The sequence below is a fragment of the Paroedura picta genome, chromosome 16, assembly GCF_049243985.1.
Source record: "Paroedura picta isolate Pp20150507F chromosome 16, Ppicta_v3.0, whole genome shotgun sequence".
In the NCBI taxonomy this organism is placed as follows: Eukaryota; Metazoa; Chordata; class Lepidosauria; order Squamata; family Gekkonidae; genus Paroedura; species Paroedura picta.
The window spans coordinates 19,715,664-19,736,215 of NC_135384.1; the positions used below are offsets into that span (position 1 = coordinate 19,715,664).

The 20,552-nt window shown below is 45.7% G+C and overlaps 1 protein-coding gene across 4 annotated transcripts in view; it reads left to right on the top strand.

Annotated features, from left to right (window-relative positions):
- MPP3 (MAGUK p55 scaffold protein 3) overlaps positions 1 to 20,552 on the top strand; it is a 154,889-nt gene that overhangs the window by 34,260 nt on the left and 100,077 nt on the right. For 3 of the 4 annotated variants that reach the window (XM_077312867.1, XM_077312864.1, XM_077312865.1), the window contains exons 5-6: positions 669 to 749; positions 8,559 to 8,696. In XM_077312867.1, the coding sequence (XP_077168982.1) occupies positions 669 to 749; positions 8,559 to 8,696 (219 nt within the window). The remainder of the gene's footprint in view (positions 1 to 668; positions 750 to 8,558; positions 8,697 to 20,552) is intronic. The other variant, XM_077312866.1, reaches the window with a different exon arrangement.

Sequence of the window (20,552 nt, forward strand, 5' to 3'; positions counted from 1 at the left end):
AGACTCAATACGGGGTGGTTTGCCAGTGCCTTTCCCCAGTCATTACCGTTTACCCCCCAGCAAGCTGAATACTTATTTTACCAACCTCGGAAGGATGGAAGGCTGAGTCAACCTTGAGCCGGCTGCTGGGATTGAACTCCCAGCCTCATGGGCAGAGCTTTCAGACTGCATGACTGCTGCTTTACCACTCTGCACCACAAGAGGCTCATGAGCTGCAAGGGAGGGTGGTATATAAATGTAAGAAAAATAAAAACAAACACATCACTATCCCCATTTGCTGTGAAAAAGCAGTCCTGTGTAGATGCTGCAGTGCCTATTTGTGTGATCCTGTTCCTGGGATGTGAGGACATGGTGCTATGGAAAGGGAGTGCACCAAGTATCTGGCCTGCAAAGCCTGATGGTGCACCAACGCCATTCCCAAATCCCAGAACTGCATCCTTGTGCTTACCGTGCCACTTCCCCCAACCTGCAGGCTCCTTGCAAGCTCTGTCAAAGCTGACATTGACATTTGCATTGCAATTACTCTTGCTCCTCTGGAGTGTGACGCTGAGATTAGGAAAACATTGACCAGAAAATCCAAGCAGGAAAAAAAGCTCTGTCTTGGATGTCTTGCTCACCGATAGATTTCTCTGTAATAGGTGTTCTTTTGTTTTGTTTTTGTTTTTAAGGTGATAGAAGAATTGCAGACAGCGCCCATCAATGATGATGAAAAAGAGCTGCTTCAGCTGCTGTCTACACCTCATCTCAGGGTAAAAGACTCTCTGTTGTATAGGCGAGGGTAGGTGGGGCCTGGAGATCTCCTGGAATTACATGTGATTGACACGGATCACTTCCCCCACAGAAGATGGCTGCTTTGGAGGGGGGCATCTTCTGAGGTCCCTCCTGTGCCTGAACTCTGCCCACCTGATGCTCCACCTGCAAAATCTTTAAACCACTCCTGTGGAGCAGATTAAATAAAAGGGTAAGGGGTAAGTGGGTGGAGAGTGGGTGGGTGCTGTCCGGGATAAAAACTCTCCGAGTGGCACTCAAGGGCCAGGTGGCTGACTGGGAGGTGCGCTTCGCTACTTGGCCCGTTTCCTGAACAGCGACCCGCAGACTCTCCCGTCCTCCCAAGTCGCTATCCTCGCTGCTGTGGCTGCCGGATGGTAAGTCACGCCCCGACTTAGCACAAGCCCCGGGATGGCCGCTGGGGAGGAGGGACACCCCACGCCTCTGGACTGAGGGAAACCTGCTTTCCTTCCACCCAGCGGCACCCCTTCCCCACCCAGGGACCTGGCCGCTAACTACCATGTGCCTCCCCACCCGCCTCTCCGGACGCCGCCGCCCTTCCCACCCCGGCCCCTTACGTCCCTTTGGCCACCCCTGCAAGCCTTCTCCCCGGCGAGACTTACTGCGTGGCCGCTCAGATCCTTGCCCGGCTGCTCCCTTGCTTCGCCGCCACCGCTGACTCCACACGGCCAGGGCCACCTGCCGATGCAACTGCGCAGTCCCACGCGCCATTTCGCTACGGCCCACGTCGCCCCTGAGCCCTGCCCGCGTGGCTGGCCATGGCCTCCAACTCTGCCGATCAGCCGCACCTCCACCACCGCGCCCTGCCCAAGGACGCTTTGCCTCCTTCCGGCCGCCGTCACCCCGCCACGTGCCCGCACCCCCTGGCCTGGCCGCGCCACTCGGCCACCACCCGCAGACCGGCACCCACGGCCAACCAGCCTGCACCACCTCACTATGGGACGGGGAAACGCACGGCAGTCCCCAAACGCACCGGCCGCTGCGCACCCGCCCACGCCCACACTGACAGCCGCCCGGAACCGAGCCCTACAACAGCTAGCACCCGCTGTATTCATGGGACAGCGGGCTTAAATTCTCCCCTCCAATAATTCTCCAACCCAGATTGGACAACCCTATTTGAGAGTACAGTTCTGTGATTCTTGAGGATGGGGAAACTGGTCTCTGGATTAGACCTCTATTGCTGGGGGTGTAGGGGTGTGTGTGAATTTAAGTCTTATTTTGAGACGGCAGTCAGGGAAGGGAAGCACATACTTTTCCAGTAGATGAGCAGAAGATGAGAAATGACATGTGGAAGAGGAGGGAAAAGACTTTATTTCTCAAAGAGCCAATGTAGTATAGTGGTTAAGACTGGGGGTTTCTAATCTGGTGAGTCAGGTTTGATTTCCCACACTTCCACATGCAGCCAGTTGGGTGACCTTGGGCTCATCACAGCCCTGATATTGGTGTTCTGACTGAGTAGGCCTGTCAGGACTCTCTCAGCCCCACCTACCTCACAGGATGTCTGTTGTGGGCAGTGAAAACCAGTATAAAAACCAACTCTTCTTCTTCAAAGTGAAAACCACTGGCATTTAGGGAGATAGTGCTTTGAGTTGCAGAATCATTCTCTTCTCCTCTGAAAACCTCTTATCACTAATTCCAGATGTATCATGTGGGATGAAAATGCACTCTGTGCATGCTTGGAGGTGGTTCTCTTAATCATTATTTCTTTTGGTTTTGAAACAGCTGGTTTACCCTGTTGTGAAATTGCCAAAGGGTTTTTTTCCTCCTCTAATGTTTAATCAGCCTTACCTAGTCATTTAAACCTATTGCTTTGCATTCTGCACTCAGTACACAATGCAAACAGCACCTTCCCCTGCTTGCAGAAGCCTTTAATTTTTCTCACTGCGGGAACTGAGGACTTTAACTTTCTTTCCCTTTTAGGATTGAATAGGTAGATAATGAAATGGGTTTTTCAGAGCATGGTTTTAATAATTTTGCTGAAAACCGGAAGAAGAGAAGACAATGTTTTCAAATGGGTTCAAATTGCTGAGATCTATAATAGATTCGGAATGACTTGGAAATTCAGGTAGTGCAGAGGAGGGGCTGTTTAACAAATTTCCTTTGAACAAAGTGTTAAAAGTAATGGCAATTAAGATTCAGCTTAAGCTTGTCTTCAGGTCATGTGCATGTGCACATTCTAGCATGGAAAGAGACTGTGCATACCTGATGTAAAAATGTTTATATAATAACATTTATATAATATATATATGAAATTTATCATGTGGGAGTTGTGGTAAAAAATGAATTTGGGCTGGGTTCGTGATTTAAACCAAGATTCTTGTTGAATATGAGAATAGATCTGTGTGATACCCTTTAGACTTCATAGAATTCCAGGCAAAGTAAGTAGGGAAGCTTTGTTTTGAGACCATGTGGCTCTGTTGGTTAAGATCAGCATGTTTTTCACTTGGGCAATTATTCTTTTCCTTGAAATAATCATTCAGTTTTCTTTGAATAACGGTTAAAACATGTTGGCTTACTTAGCCACAGGTCTCTTACATACTGGGCTTCTGTAACTCGCTGTACGCAGGCCTGCCCGTATCTCTGACCCGGAAATTGCAGTTGGTGCAAAGTGCGGCTGCTGGGGTCCTCTCGAGGTGATCTTGGAGGGCCCATATCCAGCCTTTGCCGAGGCAGCTGCATTGGTTACCAATTAGCTTCAAGTTCAGGGTTTTGGTTCCTACCTTTAAGGCCATTTACGGCCTGGGTCCTGCATATCTGAGGGATTGCTTATCTCCTTATGCCCCCCTCAGGGCTCTTTGCTCTGCGGGTTTGAATCTGCTAGTTGTCCCCGGGAAACAAGTGGGTGGAATGAGTTCCCAGAAGAGCTGAGGGCCCTGATGGAGCCAGACATCTGGGCAAGGACTACCTCTTGCAAGGGTGGTGGTGGGTCATTATTACTGGGCATGGAGGGTGTGTGTGTGTGGGGGGGGGTTTGTAGAATTTGATTGTGCTGCCATCAATGTTGTAGTTTTATTTAAGGATTTTATTGTAAACTGCCACAAGCTGGCAGGGTCTGGGAGTGGCAGTTAATAAAAACTAATATAATTAAAATAAATAAAATATTCACAGTAACAAACATGAAGAACATTTCTTGTATAGCTGATAGGCTTTTCACGTTTTTTTCTCAATTGGTTAAATTGTAATAACAAACATATTCAATCTCATACATTCTTATGAGGTAAACTTTTTTCCCAACATTTTTTTAAGGTAACATTGAAACCCCTGACTCTCCCTCAAACACACAAGAACATAGAAGCAGAGGCCCTCATTGACTTACAGAGAGTAAGTCTGTTAATTGACTATCTGACAAAACATAACAGAATTCTCCCGGCATGCAGTGCTCCTCCCTCTAATATGTAGAGTATCTTTATGCAATGATGCAAAACCCCAACATTGGTAGCATACAATCTGAGGCCTTGGTATACAGTCTTTTGCAAAGATTAAACTTACTTTTTAATTTTTTTTTCAATTTTAAATTGTATTTATAATCCATTTCATCAGAGAACAACATAACAAACTCAGTGAATAAATTATTATTATTTTATTTTATTTTATTTTATTTTATTTTATTTTATTTTATTTTATTTTATTTTATTTTATTTTATTTTATTTTATTTTTATTATTATTAAATTACATTTACAAATAATAACTTCCAACTGTATTTCCATCTGATTTTTAGATTTTCCAGCTTTTCATTCACAAAATATTCAACTAGTAGAGATATGCCATGTTCCAGTTTTGGGATCTTTGCTGGCAGCAGGAAGTTTCCACTGCATGGGGGGGGGGGGGTGGCGGGGCTGTTTATTGGCAGGTGGGATTGCATTCCATCCAATCCCACCTTCCTGCAAATAAATAAAGCAAGCAAGCAAGCCATAGTCTGCCCTGCAGTGACATGAAGCGCTGCAAATCTGTCCAGGGCATTTCTTGTCCCCTGCAGGCCCTCTTGGCCCCCACAGAACCAAAAGGGAACGAGGAAGAGTCTGTGTTCCTTTAGTGTCCACACCAGGCCCAGGAGGGTGGCAGTCTGGCATCAACGTCATGTGGACACAGGCATTATCCTTGGGTCTGTACTGGTGCCGCCTTGGCAATTATTTTTTCCACCTGTGCAGAATTGGCCTGGGTATTATTGTTCCTTTTTGATATTAACATTGTTCCAGAATTAATAAGACAACAACCAGAATCTTCTGCAACTTTATACGCCTGTTCTCTTTCCTCCTTTTTGTCTCCTCCTTCAGTGTTTTTGTCAGAGGTGGGGTATTTTAATCATTTACTTCCGGAAAAAAAAGAGTCTAGCTAATTTTAGATAGTTTTGTCAACACAATACAATATAGTCTCCGTTTTGCATTTCAGTTGCATAGTATAAGGAAATGAAAGGTCGCTCCAGCCTCAGTCCCCTCAGGGTGTTACATGTTGATGGGGGTTCTTTCTCTCCTGCCCTGGTGAGACACTGCTCTTGGGTTACAGTTGCCACAACTGCTCCTCCTTCAGAGCTTTCACCTTTTTCAGGCACTGGAGATACTCTAGTGTTTCTCCTTTACATTGGAGAACTCCAAATCTGTAGGTAAAAGGGTTTTTACCTACATTCGCTAACACAAAGAAACTCAGTTCATTCATAGCCAGCTGACCAGAGCGGAAATTCCACTGGAAACCCCCTAAGCCCACTGTTTTCAATTAATTTGGGGTGACATAACCTGTTAGTCTGCAGCCTCAGGCAAAGCATCATCTTAGCATTTGTAGCCTTGACCTGGATGATCTAAGCTAGTTGGGTCTCATAAGAAGGTAAACCCATAAGAAGAGTTGGTTCTTATATGCTGCTTTTCTCTACCAAAAGGAGTCTCCAAGGGGCTTCCAATCGCCTTCCCTTTCCTCTCCCCACAACAGACACCCTGTGAGGTGGGTGGGGCTGAGAGAGCCCTGAAATTACTGCTCGGTCAGAACAGCTCTATCAGTGCTGTGGCCAGCCCAAAGTCACCCAACTGGCTGCATGTGGAGGAGGAGCGGGGAATCAAACCCAGCTTGCCGGATTAGAAGTTGGCGCTCCTAACCACTACACCAAACTGGCTCTCCAAGGCAATCTTGGTTGCTACACGGAGGCAGGCAATAGCAAACCACCTCTAAATCTCTCTTGCCTTCAAAACTGTACATAGTCTCTGTAAATTAGCTATGAATTGTTACCCTTCTCTTTTTCTGTCTCTGTGATACCCAAGAGAAGGCATTTGATAGTGTACTGAGCTTTGGCGATTCTCTAAGAACCTCTGAGGCCCAGTTCAAATGCGGGGATGACAAGTCAGCCCATCTCCCCAGCTCAGAGGCTGAGTGGGCAGTGGCTCATCCACACTGCATGGAGCCATCAGGTTGGTGCTTTCTGGGGCACATTACCTTGGAAAGCTGTGAGGCAGCTTGCAGCTTTCTGAGCTTCTCCAACGCTCTCTGTACAAAGGAGGAACACTCTTTAGAAGAGAGTTCCCTGGCCTGCTTCCAAACCTGGATTCTCCCTCTTTCAGGTAGGTTGGAAAATGCTCAGCAAGGCTGCCTTGTGAGCCTTTCTGAAGTCAATAGAAGGTCTGGGATATTCCCCATCTTTTATCCAGGCTTTCGAGAAGAGGGCCGACTTTGCCCATGGGAAGCTGTTGAGCCAGTGTGGTGTAATGGTTAGAATATTGGCCTAGGATCTGGCAGACTATTCCCCACTTAGCCCTGGAAGCTTGCTGTGTTTACTTGGGCCAGTCACACACCCTCAGCCTAGCCTACCCCTGAGGGTTGTTGTGAGGATAAAATAGAGGAGAGGAAAATGATGCAAGTTGCTTTGGGTCCCTGCTGAACACAAAGGTGGGGTTCAGATTAAATAAATAATAATACAAAATTTAGACCCCTGATCTCTGGTCTTTTGGTTGTAATAGTGCCGAAAATGGAATGGAATCCGGGGCTGCAGTATCAAACTAAGGCTAGCTTTATTATCAGCTGTCAATAATGAAATCTTGGGGTTCTGTGGTGCTGTGCTCTCATGTGTGTACTGCTGCCTTGCCAGTTCCTTCCCCATCAATATACATTGACTCGTTCAGAAATCAACATATCCCCTGAAGTGTGGAAAAAATACTTCCTCTAGAAATTCCGGCTGCAGCTTCATGGCTGGCTGCCAGCTCAGATTCATGGTATGAAATATTTAATGATACTGGGCAAGCTTGTGGCGGTGATGTTCTTTTTGGATTTATCTCCCATCTAATTAAACATGCACCAAGAAGCATGAAAAGACAATGGGCGGGGGGAGGAAGTGAGGATTTGGGTCCAGATTTGTACATCGTGTGCCTTCAAGTCGGCATGAGCGCAGAGGATGAGTGCCAGGAGGATAATTGTCAAGGGTCTTACAAAGAAACGGAATACCTAATATCTACTTTGACTCGATCTTCTGGACCTAAGATGTGGTCAGCTGGGTCAGACTCAACTTGGGTGCCTGCCAAGCGATTGCAGTCTGTGTGCAGCACCGGCATATGGGTCTGCTGTATCAAGATCCTACTGCAAAAGGGGACTGTGGACTGCATTTGCAGATGACATGATTCAAGATCTTAAACATAAACATTGTGAAAAGAATTAAACTGCAGAATAAGGAGGCCAGTCTCTACTATCACACGACTATTTTGTAGTCAGCAGTATTTTTCTCTTACTTAGCAGTGCTTTATTGGCTTTATATCACCATAAAGTATTTAGTTCCTGAGTTTCAAGACTCTGAATTTGAGAGTAAGAGCCTGGCGTTAGTTGCTAGACTGAGTTAGCTGAAACTGGGATGCAGCCTTATGAGCCAATTGTTATTCTCGAATCTTGGAACAGAATCCAGATTTTGTTGGTGGGTTGAGCAAGCAGAAGTGGGTGAAGATTAAGTGGAGATGTCAGCCTCCTCCTGCAAGTGCTTTTGCTGCTAATAGACTTGAGTGCTGATACCTAGGCTCAATCAGTTGAAGCAGCTCAGGAATTGTAAAACCAGCAGCCTTCCCATTTCTTTCTTTCAGTTGCTTTAATTGTGTTTACCAAAGAAACTTTCCAAGTTGAGCAAGCCACTTCTCTCTCCTTCTCTCTCAGGTGTTCTTTATTTTAGGTAACTTAACATGGTTCAATGGCATAGAAAGGAAATTCTAGGCCAGAGGTAGAACGCTGGCAGGGGCTCCTGGGAATTGTAGTCCATGGACATCTGGAGGGCCACAGTTTGACTACCCCTGTTCTAGGCAGTATTATGTAGTGATTAGTGCAGTGGTTCCTCCCAGCTTTTTTCTAAAGACACCTTTAGAATTCTGACACAAGGCAATGGGCATAATTAGAAAATGGCTGTCACAGAAGATGAAGCCAACCACAAAAAGTCAGATTATTGGTAACTCTAGCTGTAGCTCTGCAATGTCCTGATTAACAGGATGCTGTTTTATCAGAAGCAAGAGCCCTGCCTAGCCCTGCCCACTCTCTGAAAGCACTTGGCAGGCACCAGGAAACGTGCCCTTGGACCCCCCCTGGATTAAGCTGAAGCGATCCTTGTTCAGCTTCCCATTCAACAATCTTCCCGGGAGAATTGGGCTCTTTTTTTGCAGCCTTATTTATGTCAAAAGGTTGTTCTGAATATAAAATGGAAGAGGGTGACTAACCCTGTATGAAATCTCAGAGCTGGACAAAAAATATGTGAGAAAGTCTTTTCCTGTTTCTTCCGTGTTACTCTTTTCTCTCTTTTCCCTTCTTTCCCAACACCAAGGCAATGCTTGTTGTACATGACACTGTTGCTCAGAAGAATTTTGACCCTGTGCTTCCTCCTTTGCCGGACAATTTTGATGAAGATTTTGATGAAGAATCAGTGAAAATAGTTCGTCTGGTGAAGAATAAAGAGCCACTGGTATGTACGTGTTTCTGTTCGAGCAGCAATTCTTTAAAGCAGTGAGGAAGAAAGGGGCCGAAAAGAATGGGCTGCTCTGTGAGGATTTGAAGGCAATTGAGGAAGGAGAGACGGTAAAATGAAAAAATGGAAAGTCATGTCCTGGAGAGCTGATATATGAAGGCCCTGGGGAATTTGTATGCCACTTCTCCAGGGAGATGCCTAGAAGCTCATAAGTGAAAAAAAAAGAAACCATAAAATCAGTGTTTTGTTTGTTTGTTTGTTTGTTTATTACTTTGATTTTATGATTTCTTACATCTTCTGCAACATCACAACCCTAACCCAAAATCCCCTCTCCGCTATTTCACAGCAAAACCACACAGCTGAAATTCCAAACTCAAGCATCACTCACACACACCAGAAACTCCTGTTTCTCTATCACAATTCTTCCCCTTTGGGAACATTCTTTAGAAGCTGTCCTTGTAAAGTTCTAGCCATTTCCGTACCCTGATAGTCTACACAAGGGTGGTAGTGCTACCACAGCCTACACTTGCTGCCCCTTCTATTTTGAGGACTCTTTCAAGCTCCTTAGTGATTGTTTTATACTGTTTATTCTGAGTTTGTTTTAATATTGATAATTTATGATGTTGTTTCTATGGGCTGGATCCAGACAGCTTTTTTTACTCAGTCTTGCCCTTCCTTTCTGTTGCCAACGTTCCACACAATCTCGATGACTGGACATACCCTTTTTTGAGTGATTAAAGGGGACCCCCCTTTACTCCTTTTTCACCAGAAGAAAAGTCAGCTGAAAAGTCAGCAGGACACCTGGTCTTTGGTTGAGGCTGGGTTTTCAGGAACAACTGGGGTCCCTCCTCTGGCCAACACTACACCCTTTTGCAAACCTATATCCTATGATGTTCGACTAGACAGGGGGAGGAATGGGGATTATGCTGCCTTTCTGTGTGTTTTATGGTATTAAGGGATTGTGATTGGTTTTATTGGAGTTTTGTTTCTGTGTAACCCGCCACAAGACTACGGAGAGTGGTGGCTAGAACTTTACAAGAACAGCTTCTAAAGAAGATTGCATGCTTGCTGAAAGGAAGTTGCCAAACACTTCCCAAAGGGGAAGAATTGTGATAGAGAAACAGAAGTTTCTGGTGTGTGTGAGTGATGCTTGAGTTTGGAATTTCAGCTGTGTGGTTTTGCTGTGAAATAGCGGAGAGGGGATTTTGGGTTAGGGTTGTGATGTTGCAGAAGATATATGTAACAATTTCTGTCCTTGAAGCACCACCATTTCTCTGGAAAGCCCCTCCATCCCGGGGATATGTTAAGCCAAATGCAGGGAAAAAACAGGTCTTTTATTGCGCCTGTCTTTTCTCATACCTACATTTACAGCAACAGGGAGGGATTTCTCATTGTGATATAGTACAGAAAGGGAGAAAGATGGCTCTTTTGTTGTGCCTGTTTTCTCCCTTCTGTACTAAACCGCAGTCAGAAATTGCACGCACTCAAGCTTCTGTAAACCTAAGTATGGGGATCGACCACTGGTTACTCACCATGAAGGGTCCTTCTCCCTGGCCTCGAGGACTTCATCCGTGATGGGTGGTTCTCACTGCTGTTGCTAGGGAGGCAGGAACAACTTCTTCCTGTCTCCCTTGCTCCTCCTTCAGTGTTTCTGTTGCCTCTTAGAGACTGTGGTCCTTTCGAGCTTGTGCTCTTCAAACCTTTGCCTTTCTTACTTACTAGTTTATTTTTTTTCTACACTGTCTTTGTGTTGTTTCTTTTTTTAATGTTCACAATCACATATTCCAACCAAATGAGTCTACAGTTATCACAATCAGAATCGTGTAAAACTTTTGCTTTGACTCCTACAAATTAGTCCCCGAAGAAAGAAACAATGCCGATAAAGGAACTGAAACAGAGCAATCCACCTAGGAGCTTTTTTTGACACTTTTGGATGACATTGCCAGCTTGAATCCCTTCATCCCCTTCTATTTAAGGGGGCATATAGATATTTAGGAGTATCACATTCATTTCTTCACTAGACAGGAGGTCTGGCAAGGCCGTATTCAGGGACCATTCTTTTTAGTCGCAGGGAGGTCAAAATTAAGGTTTCTAAGCCCCATTTAGCCTCCCAGAACCCTGGCCTTTAGTTGCGCTCAACTTATAGGAGTGAAAGCCATCGAGCTGTAAGTCCCCAGTTTGTCCGGGTCTTTTGAAGAAGTATGATGTCATAATCTCTTTAAAGGAACAGGATTTCTGGGCAATTTGAAAGGCAGCAATTGCAGTCAGCAATATTCCACAAGATGATTTCCAAGGAGGATTTGGATCTGGAGGCACTATTTCCCTTGCTTAGTCAGAAGGATGATTCCCTGCTGTGAGGCGGTTCTGTCACTGGTTACTTTTACTTCCTCAGCCCTTCTTTCAGTCAAGGATAGAGGAGATTTCAGAGTTTGATTTGATATGATAAGCTGATTAGCGGTTGTTAGAATTTGTGGGGCCTGAGTTCTTTTATAGTTGTGCTGTAGCCCTTCCAATGCACAGCCCCAGAAGTGGACATGTTGGTTTGTAAATCCACTTCTTGGAGAGCTGCTTCTTGGTGTTCTGGTCCTCGGGCTCTGTGATTGCCTGATGTCAGCTCTCTCCTAGCAGATGTTGTGAATAGCACTGGTGGGTCAATTTCCATTTCCTCACACTGCTTGTGAGTGCAGGGCTCTTCTAATGATATTTCCATTACTGAATTTGTTTGATATTTGCAGTCCTTTAGAGGTGGTGCAACATGTTCTTTCTGTGGAATTCTCTTTCCGTGCAGGAACTCTGACCCTTCCATGCTCAAGTAGTGGGATGACTCTAGGGGTGGCATCGAGGTAAAAGATACTGAGGAATTGCAAAGCGAACGCACGTTTGCGGGCGCGCATGGCGTAAACGCGCATGCATGGGAGTGCCGCGAATGCGCATTTGCGGCCACACATGGCGAAAATGCGCATGCGCGGCCCTGCGGAGGCAGGGAGTCACGGTCCAGTGCCAGAGCCTTCGCGGCCCAGCACGTGGTTGGGGACCACCGATCTAGTCCAACCCCCTGCACAATGCAGTACACTCACAAACCTTATCACTTATCCACTGTAACCTGCCACCTTCTTGAACCTTCGCAGAATCAGCCTCTCCGTTAGATGGCTATCCAGCCTCTGCTTAAAAATTTCCAAAGATGGAGAACCCATCACTTCCTGAGGAAGCCTGTTCCATTAAGAAACCACTCTGTCAGGAACTTCTTTTGGATCTTTAGACAGAATTTCCTTTGAATTAATTTCATCCCATTCTTTCTGGTCTGTCCCTCCGGGGCAGGAGAGAACAACTCGATTCCATCTTCTATGTGGCACCCTTTTAAATACTTGACTATCAGTTCCCCTCTCAGTTGTCTCCTCTCCAGGCTAAACAGACCAAGCTCCCCCAACCTTTCCTCATGCATCTAGAATCATAGAATCATAGAGTTGGAAAGGACCTCATGGATCATGTAGTCCAACCCCCTGCACTATGCAGGACACTCACATCCCTATCTGTCATGGCCCCATCTCCAGAGGGTGCCTCTGCACCACTGCCTGAGCTCGTTCTGCAAGCCTCCTCGGAGGAAGACTTGGAGGAGCTGGAGCAAAACAGCAGGGTGCTGCTTAGAGAGGCAAGTCCCGATAGGGAGCCACAACCAGGTCCCAGCCAGACAAGCACCATTCCCTCTGCACCAGCATTACCTCAGCCTGCAGCAACATCCCTGAACAGCTCAGACTCATCTCCAGAGCGCAGGAGGGAATGCAGGAGGAGAACGTTGGCAACACGCAGGAAAAGTGCTCAGCTTAGACTAAAGCAACAGGCTAGGTTGGGCTCAGGTGGGGCTCATTAATAGGAGGAAGGCTGAGTGCCAGGTACAGCCACTTGGTGTGACAGCTCAGCTTGTTCTTAAGCACAGCGGAAGTGCTTCTCAGTGTGGCTGCAACCTTGTGCACATGTCCACCCGTTGCCTTGACTGGTTTCCTGCTCCCCTACGCTTCAGCGAAGCTCTGTTTGACTGATTCCCGGCTTGACCTTGGTAAAGATAAACGACAACTCTTTCGGTTCTCCTTTGGACTTCGTCAGCTAACAATTCCTGATAACACCTGGTCTGGACTTTTGACTACTCTCTGGTACGCGCTTTGAACTTGCTTGACTCGGTAACCGTGCTTGCCCTTGCACTAACCCTGCGTGTGCCTGGCTAGGGCAGCACACTATCGCTCATCTACTGTAACTTGGGTCTATGAAAGTTTCCCGCTAGTTAGGTGGTTTGCTATTGTGGTTTACTTTCTCCTATAGTGGCTATTTCTGGCAGCATTCCCAGGTCTAATTAGTTCCTTTCTATCCCTTTCATGTGGCTGATTGAAGGCAGCCAAGTGAAGAGAAAATTTGTGGCTCCTAAGTGAAACAGGGAGGGGCAAGTGCTGTCTCTGAAAACTCATGTTAGAAAGATTCTAAATCCAGCTAAATGTTTTACATCCCAAGTAAACCTAAATGTAATAATCAATCTTCTGTAGGGCTAAATCTGCTTTTATTCCAATCCTAGGTAGATTCAGTCCCTGCCTTCTACACTGAATATGATTTCCATTTTGATTTTGGACAATTTAAATTTTTCATCTGCAACAAGCAAGACTGATCCGGCGTGACCCTACTTTTCCCGTGCGATATCCTGGAGTGGATATAACTCTTGATATTTGAAAAACCGGCATGAGTAAAGGTGCAGCTCTCTGCTTTTCCCAAACTAACTTGCTGCCTCGAGCCTCCAACACTATAGAAAAGCCCTGATTGCGCATGGCATCAGTTCAAAGGCTTCCTTGTTCCCAGGTTGCAAGGCTTCTCTTAAAGGGGAAGCCCTAACTTCTTTCAGCAGATGCTCTAGAAGCCCTAAATTCTCTCAGCAGAGATTTTCTTCCCTACCTTCCCTAATCACACTTTTCTGTTTCAAGGGGGGGGGGAATAGAGTAAGACCCAAGTTCAAATCAATCTGGATTCAGCAGGATCCACAATGGAATAAACAAAGTGCAGAATCAGTCCAGAAGTGTTTATTGGGTAGTCAGTATACATCTTCAGTTTCTTTGCTAGATAGGCCACTCTGGGCAAGCTGACTCAGAGATTTTACTACTGAATCTTTGTTATTCAACTTTCTGACTTTTACCTTGTGCTTCCCTGTGAGAAATGCTAATTGGTTCTTTTGCAGCCTGCGTGAAATAATTTTATCCTGTGCATGTTTGTTTTTAGGAAATGATTTGGTGGTTGCTGTAGGACTTTTATTATGTCTGCTGCGGTTATCAATGTAGTTGTTATAATTAGTGACACACTCCCCTCTTGTAGTTGGATATAGTTGTCATGCCAATAAGATTCCAACAGTTATCTCCTCCACTCATAACTTTATTAAGTCTTGCAATTATAATTTTTTGATTAGGCGAGGTTTTCTGTGATCTTCTGGCATTAAGAAAATGGTCCATTTTTAGTTGTTTCTCGATCCTGCAGCCAGGCTGCTCTGGAGTAGAATGCTGTCTTTTCTTCAAGCCCATAAAGAAGTATGATAACAGAGGATGCCTGTTGCGAAGCCACAGAGGTTTAGTTATCTCAAATTTTCTCTTCACTCTCCATTAGTCTCTCCATTCTCTGATCTAGGTATAGACCCTGAGTCAGAGGAATTCAGGGGACTGGACACAAACAGCGAATAAGGAGAGCACAAACTGCACTCTAATCTCACACTGCCATAATCTTGAATATATCTCCCAATTCCAGGGTTTAGTTTCAGAAGATGGGGAAGGCATTATTCGAGATAGAATTGACAGATGGGCTGACTTTGCCTTAAAGAAGACCCATGAGGTAGTCATCATGTCTATTAAGGTATCTACAACAGCCTTTATCATTTCTAGAGCCTTTATAGTTTGGGCACACAGATTTGGTAAGGTTGGTACCAGAGAATAACAAAAAGAAAGCTGAAGGTGTATCCAGACAGTTCAAAACAGTTTATTTTCTAGCGGACACAACTTTAGATTTTTTAAATCTTGTTGCTAGGGGGTTAGCATCAGCGGCAGAAACTAACAAGTCCTGTGGTTGCAAACTTGATCAGCTGATAACCATTCTAAAACAATTGTTATTTCTTATCCTGACCTGGGAGATAAATTGTTTGGGGAGGACTTGAATAGAATTTTGGTGGGAACCAGGAATAGGAAACAGGTCTTCCCATAGTTGGTTAGATGTCACTGTGACTGTAAGTACCAACGTTTTTCTTTCAGGTCTTCCTGTCAGAGCCAGTTTGGTTCTGTCAAATTATTGTGGTTCCAATGTGTATCTTTCCACCCCACCCCCCAGTCTATCCTGCATGTAGGTAGCACTATTGGTCTTTGAAGAGTAACCAACTGATGAGTTAATTGTTTGACCTTCCTGTGGAGAACTGCTTTTGTGATGCAAATATTGATGCATTGGACTGTAAGAGCTTTGAAATCTCCAGTTCTCACCTGATGATTCCTGAGTCGACACTGTCACAAACCATTTGGAATGTTTGTTCTTTTTTCATAAGAATACCTATGCTATTTGGTTTATTGTTGTTAGATGTGTGGATCACTCTAGAAAATGTATTGCTCTCTCCTATCCTTCTCCATTCACACATCCCTCTCTCCCCATCCTTCTCTGTCCCTGGGCTCCCGTGCTATCTCCCAGCTGCCTGGATGGTTTTCCCTTTGAACCTTCCCGTATTATTTGGGTTCTCATGGATGGGGTAGAGTTTAATTTCCTCAATGCCAGTTCTGACAAAGTATATGTCGAGTTGACTTTCTTGCTTTAGAATGTGTCAAGTCAGACTGTGATTTCTGGGCAACTGAAGCAACCTCACACTTCCCAGGTTTTGAAACAACAAGAGATGTTCATGGGGATATAATCACCAGTCCTTTTGTAGAGGCAGGTACACAAGATTCAACTGACAGGGACCTAACAGACAGGACAAGAGTGACAGGTTAAACAACCAAAATAGAACCTGATTATATGGCCGCTACTGTAGGGGGTCGCTTAGCCATGTTTCAGAAAGTATGTGTCTCCATTCAGTCAGATCAATGCCACGAATGTGATTCAGTTAGGGTACAAAATAGAATTTTCAGTCTTACCTCCCAATTGATTTCTTTGTTTTCCTATAAGCACAAACCCCATAAAGCAGGCTGCTTCTCATATTGGAAATAAAGGCCATAGAACCTGTTCCCATTCCAGTCAGGGAATTTAGTCCATTCTGTTCATGGTCCACAAGGCCAATGGGGTTTTTTACACCTAAAATTTGTAAATCGGCTTATCCGATTGTTTCCACGTGTAGATTTTAAGGTCTATTGCAAGAGGTTCTTCGCCCATGGGAATTTTTGATGTCCTTAGACCTCAAGGTAGCTTATCTCTGGGTCAATTCATCCTGCCCTCTGAAAGTACCTGCATTTTTGCATGAGGAATGCTCATTACCAGTTCCAGCCCCTTCCTTTTGATCTGACCACAGCTCCTCGTAGAATCATAGAGTTGGAAGGTACCTCCAGGGTCATCTAGTCCAACCCCTGCACAGTGCAGGAATTCACAACTACCTGCCCACCTCCAGTGACCCCAATTTCATGCCCAAGTGATTCCCTCCACCTAAATCTCCAGAATCCAGCCTGGCTTGGAGGAAATTCTCCTACCACCCCATAGTGGCGATTAACAATTTCCTGGGTATATATCAGAAACCCCCCTGTTTTTCTGCCATGAATGATGTAGTCTTTGATGTATTGTTTTAATTTGCCATTTAGCCTCTCCTTGCGGTTGCCAGGACAACCTGCTTTGTAGATTTTATCACGGTACCAGATGCCCCAACTTTCCTTACCCGGTCTTTTCCCCTCCTTCCCATGCCATCCGCTAAATCTTCCTGCTTCTCACCCTGCATCCTTATCAGATGTTATGGCTGTAAAATGTGCAGCATTTGGTAAGGGTTCCCATGGGGGGGGGGCTCCATGAGAAACATATGTTTTGTCTTGTAGCCTGAAATATTAGTTCTAACTATGCCTATGATGAGGACACTTGCTTAGTCTAATAAATGAAACTTTCCCCTAAAGAAAAGTTTGATTTTATTTTTGACTCACAAAGATTCTCACAGTTTGTTAGAACTACTTTTGAGCCAAATTATCCTACTCGTTCTACCACCATGTTGATGGAGGAAGGAGATTTGGACACCCAATCTGTTGGGGCTGCTGGAGGGCAGGACACCACCGCTACCAACAGCAAGACAACAGGGAAGAAACTCGAGGCTCCTGGAATGCCATGGTGGTGGTGGGCAACCCAGCTTGGAAGGGGGCAGATGCCGGCCATTATGTTTCGGAGTGTTGGATGGCCCGCTGAACCATGGTGTATGACCAGGACCCAGATGATTAGACCAGAGCCGGGACCTGGAGACATCCTGATGTGGAAACCATTCTTGTTCGCAATGTCCTGGAGCTATGAGTGAGAGCTGGGTGAGGTGACAGGATTGCTTGCCACGATCTTCACCAGGGAAAAGGAGCATGTGGAAGTTTCCGAATGCTTCATCCTTACCAGAGCCAGGTACCTCAGCGGCAGTGGGAGTGAGCAGGGACAGGTCCTGAGAGCGGGAGGGCTCCTCAACAACAGTACCTCAACCCTCCAGCACAAAACCCAAAGGGATTCCAAGAGAAGAGTAAACGCCATGCCCCTTTTGACAGGCAGAGAAGTTATCCTTCCTGGTTCAGGTGCAGGCTTACATCGAGGATTGTGGCCCTATATTCCTGGATGAGGTGGCGAAGGAGAAGGTGGTGGCCAACTGGTATGTTGGGCTGTTTAACTGGGAAACACACGAGCTGTTGGATTATGACCTGTTTATGCAAACTTTGTGCACATGTGGAAGACTCCGTGCAGGCTGACACATCCCATAAGCAGCTGAGAAGCCTGTGGCAGGGCACAAAACCCATCTCCCAATATGCCACCGAGTTCCGTCAGCCAACGTCTGGCAGCCAATGTCTATGAATGGAATGAAGCCACCAAGTTCCAGTTTTTCTGAGAAGGGTTACAAGCAGACCTGTGTAAGATCAGGGAGAAAGTGACCAAACGCACCAGAGCAACGAACAATAGGGAGCCCCAACAATCTTAGGTGGTTGACTCAGCAGAGCACAATCAACACAGTGAGATAGGATTGTCCTTAGGCTACAGAGCAACTGACCACTTCTTCGCAGATTCTCCATCCAAGAAAGAAGGAAAACCAGCAACCTCAAAAACTTTCCCCATAGGAGCAAAGAAACCAGTACCCCCTGCCACAGGAGGAAAAGGCCCCAGGAAAGCTGAACAAGTTCTGCTAACCCTCCTGGTGGAACCACTGACTGCAGTCTCCTTGGGAGAGACCAGGAAGGATCAGGTTGAGACCTGCAAACCGTTGGGAAATGGGGCAACCTGCTGTGAGAAAGCCCTGCCAGCAAGTCTGTTCCAGGGGCGGAAAACTGGTAAATTGTATTCCCTTCCTGCTAATCCCAGTGACTTTGTCAGACTTGAAGATAGGAGTGGGGTACGGGTTCAAGGAGTCTTAGACTGTAGATGCATGCAGACACTCATTAATCCTGAGATGGTTCATGCTCTTGTGGTGGGATTAAAGGAGTTGCAGCATCCCATTTGATTTGTGTAGATGGATGGGCTTTTCTCAAAAGGAGAGGCTTCGACCCATCACACGGCCCCCCCTTAACTTGGACAGTGGGAAAGAATCCAGCCTGTCATGGCCCTGGGGGCAGCTTTCCTGTTTGTGGTAAGATTAGACTGGTTATGAAAACATGATCCCAGCACACATTGGAGTGCCAGGGCATTAACCTTTAACAACCTGGGCTGTCAGGACCATTGCCAGGCTGCTTCCCCCGCAAGGCGAGAACTGGGATCCCTCCTGCACCACAGCAGGGATGGAGCATGAGGAGTGGAAAACGCTCCCTGCAGATTATTGGGACTTGCATGACGCTTTTGAGGAACGGGAATGTGATAAGCTCCCCCCCACTGTGCTATTGAATTGAAACCTGGGGAGCCCTTCCCCAAAGCCGAGATTTATTCTATGATCCCTCAGAAAATGAAGGAGTTGCAAAACTTTCTAGACAAAAATTTTGCTAAGGGATTCATTTGACCATCCACTTTGCATATGGCCATGCCAGCACTCTATAAAAAAGAAAGATGGATCCCTGCAGTTCTGTGCAGATTACCGGGGGCTGAACGTTGTGTCCACCTGTAACATTTACCCGCTCCCGTTAATAAAGGACCTGTTGGGGCAGCTAGGGTCAGGCAAGATATTTACCAAAGTGGACATGCATGAAGCCTACTACTGAGTACAAATCAAGCCAGGCCATGTACATCTTACTGCCTTTAACACCCTGCTGGGGCAATTTGAGTACCTTTTGATGTCATTCGGCTTATCAGGCACACCCGGTGTTTCTTGAACCTGATTAACAAAGTGTTACATGATTTGTTATATAAAGAGGTCCTGGTTTAGCTTGATGACATTTGATTATTCTCTGAGACTGGAGGAACACGTACAATTGGTGCAGGAGGTGCTAGAAAGTTTGCAGGCAAATCACCTATATGCCAAATTCTCTAAATGTGAGTTCATAGAATCATAGAGTTGGAAGGGGCCATACAGGGCTTGGTCCCTTGGCCCCCGATCTTCCTTGTCGCTCTCCTCTGTACCATTTCAATTTTATCCACGTCCTTCTTGAAGTGAGGCCTCCAGAACTGCACACAGTACTCCAGGTGTGGTCTGACCAGTGCCGTATACAATGGGACTATGACATCTTGTGATTTTGATATGATGCCCCTGTTGATACAGCCCAAAATGGCATTTGCCTTTTTTACCGCTGCATCACACTGCCTGCTCATGTTTAGTTTACAATCCACAAGTACCCCAAGGTCTCGTTCACACACAGTGTTACCTAGAAGCGTATCCCCCATCCAGTAGGCATGCTTTTCATTTTTCTGACCCAGATGCAGAACTTTACACTTATCTTTATTAAATTGCATCTTGTTCTCATTTGCCCATTTTTCCTTTGTGTTCAGATCTCGTTGAACTCTGTCTCTATCTTCCGGAGTATTTGCCAGTCCTCCCAATTTGGTGTCATCTGCAAACTTGATGAGTAGTCCCTCCACCCCCTTCATCTAGATCATTAATAAATATGTTAAAATGTACCGGACCGAGCCCTGAGGTACCCCGCTACTCACCTCCCTCCAGTCTGATGAAACACCATTGACAACAACTCTTTGAGTGCGGTTCTCTAAACAATTCCCTATCCACCTAACTATCTGAAAATCCAGATTGCAGTCCTTCAATTTATCCATCAGAACATCATGTGGAACCTTATCAAAAGCTTTACTAAAATCCAAGTAAATGACATCAACCGAATTTCCACGATCCAGCAAACCTGTCACTTGGTCAAAAAAGGAAACCAGGTTGGTCTGGCAGGATCTGTTGGAGATAAATCCATGCTGACTTCCTTGGATCACCAAATTGTCCTCCAGATGTTTGCAGATCATTCCCTTTAATATCTGCTCCATTATCTTACCCACAACAGAGGTCAGACTCACTGGTCTGTAGTTTCCTGGGTCATCCTTCCTCCCTTTTTTGAAGATCAGAATAAGGTTTGAGTTCCATAAAGAAAGGCTGGATTTCTTGGGCTACTGAATATGGCCACAAGGGCTAAGCATGGATTCCAATAAAGTTGAATTGGACTCCACCCCGCACCAGGCAGCAGTTTCAGAGCTTTCTAGGTTTTGCCAATTTCTGTATAACTTTCATCCTGAATTATCTGCAGGTGGATCTTCCCCTGATCTGTTGAAAGTGAAAGGGAGGGG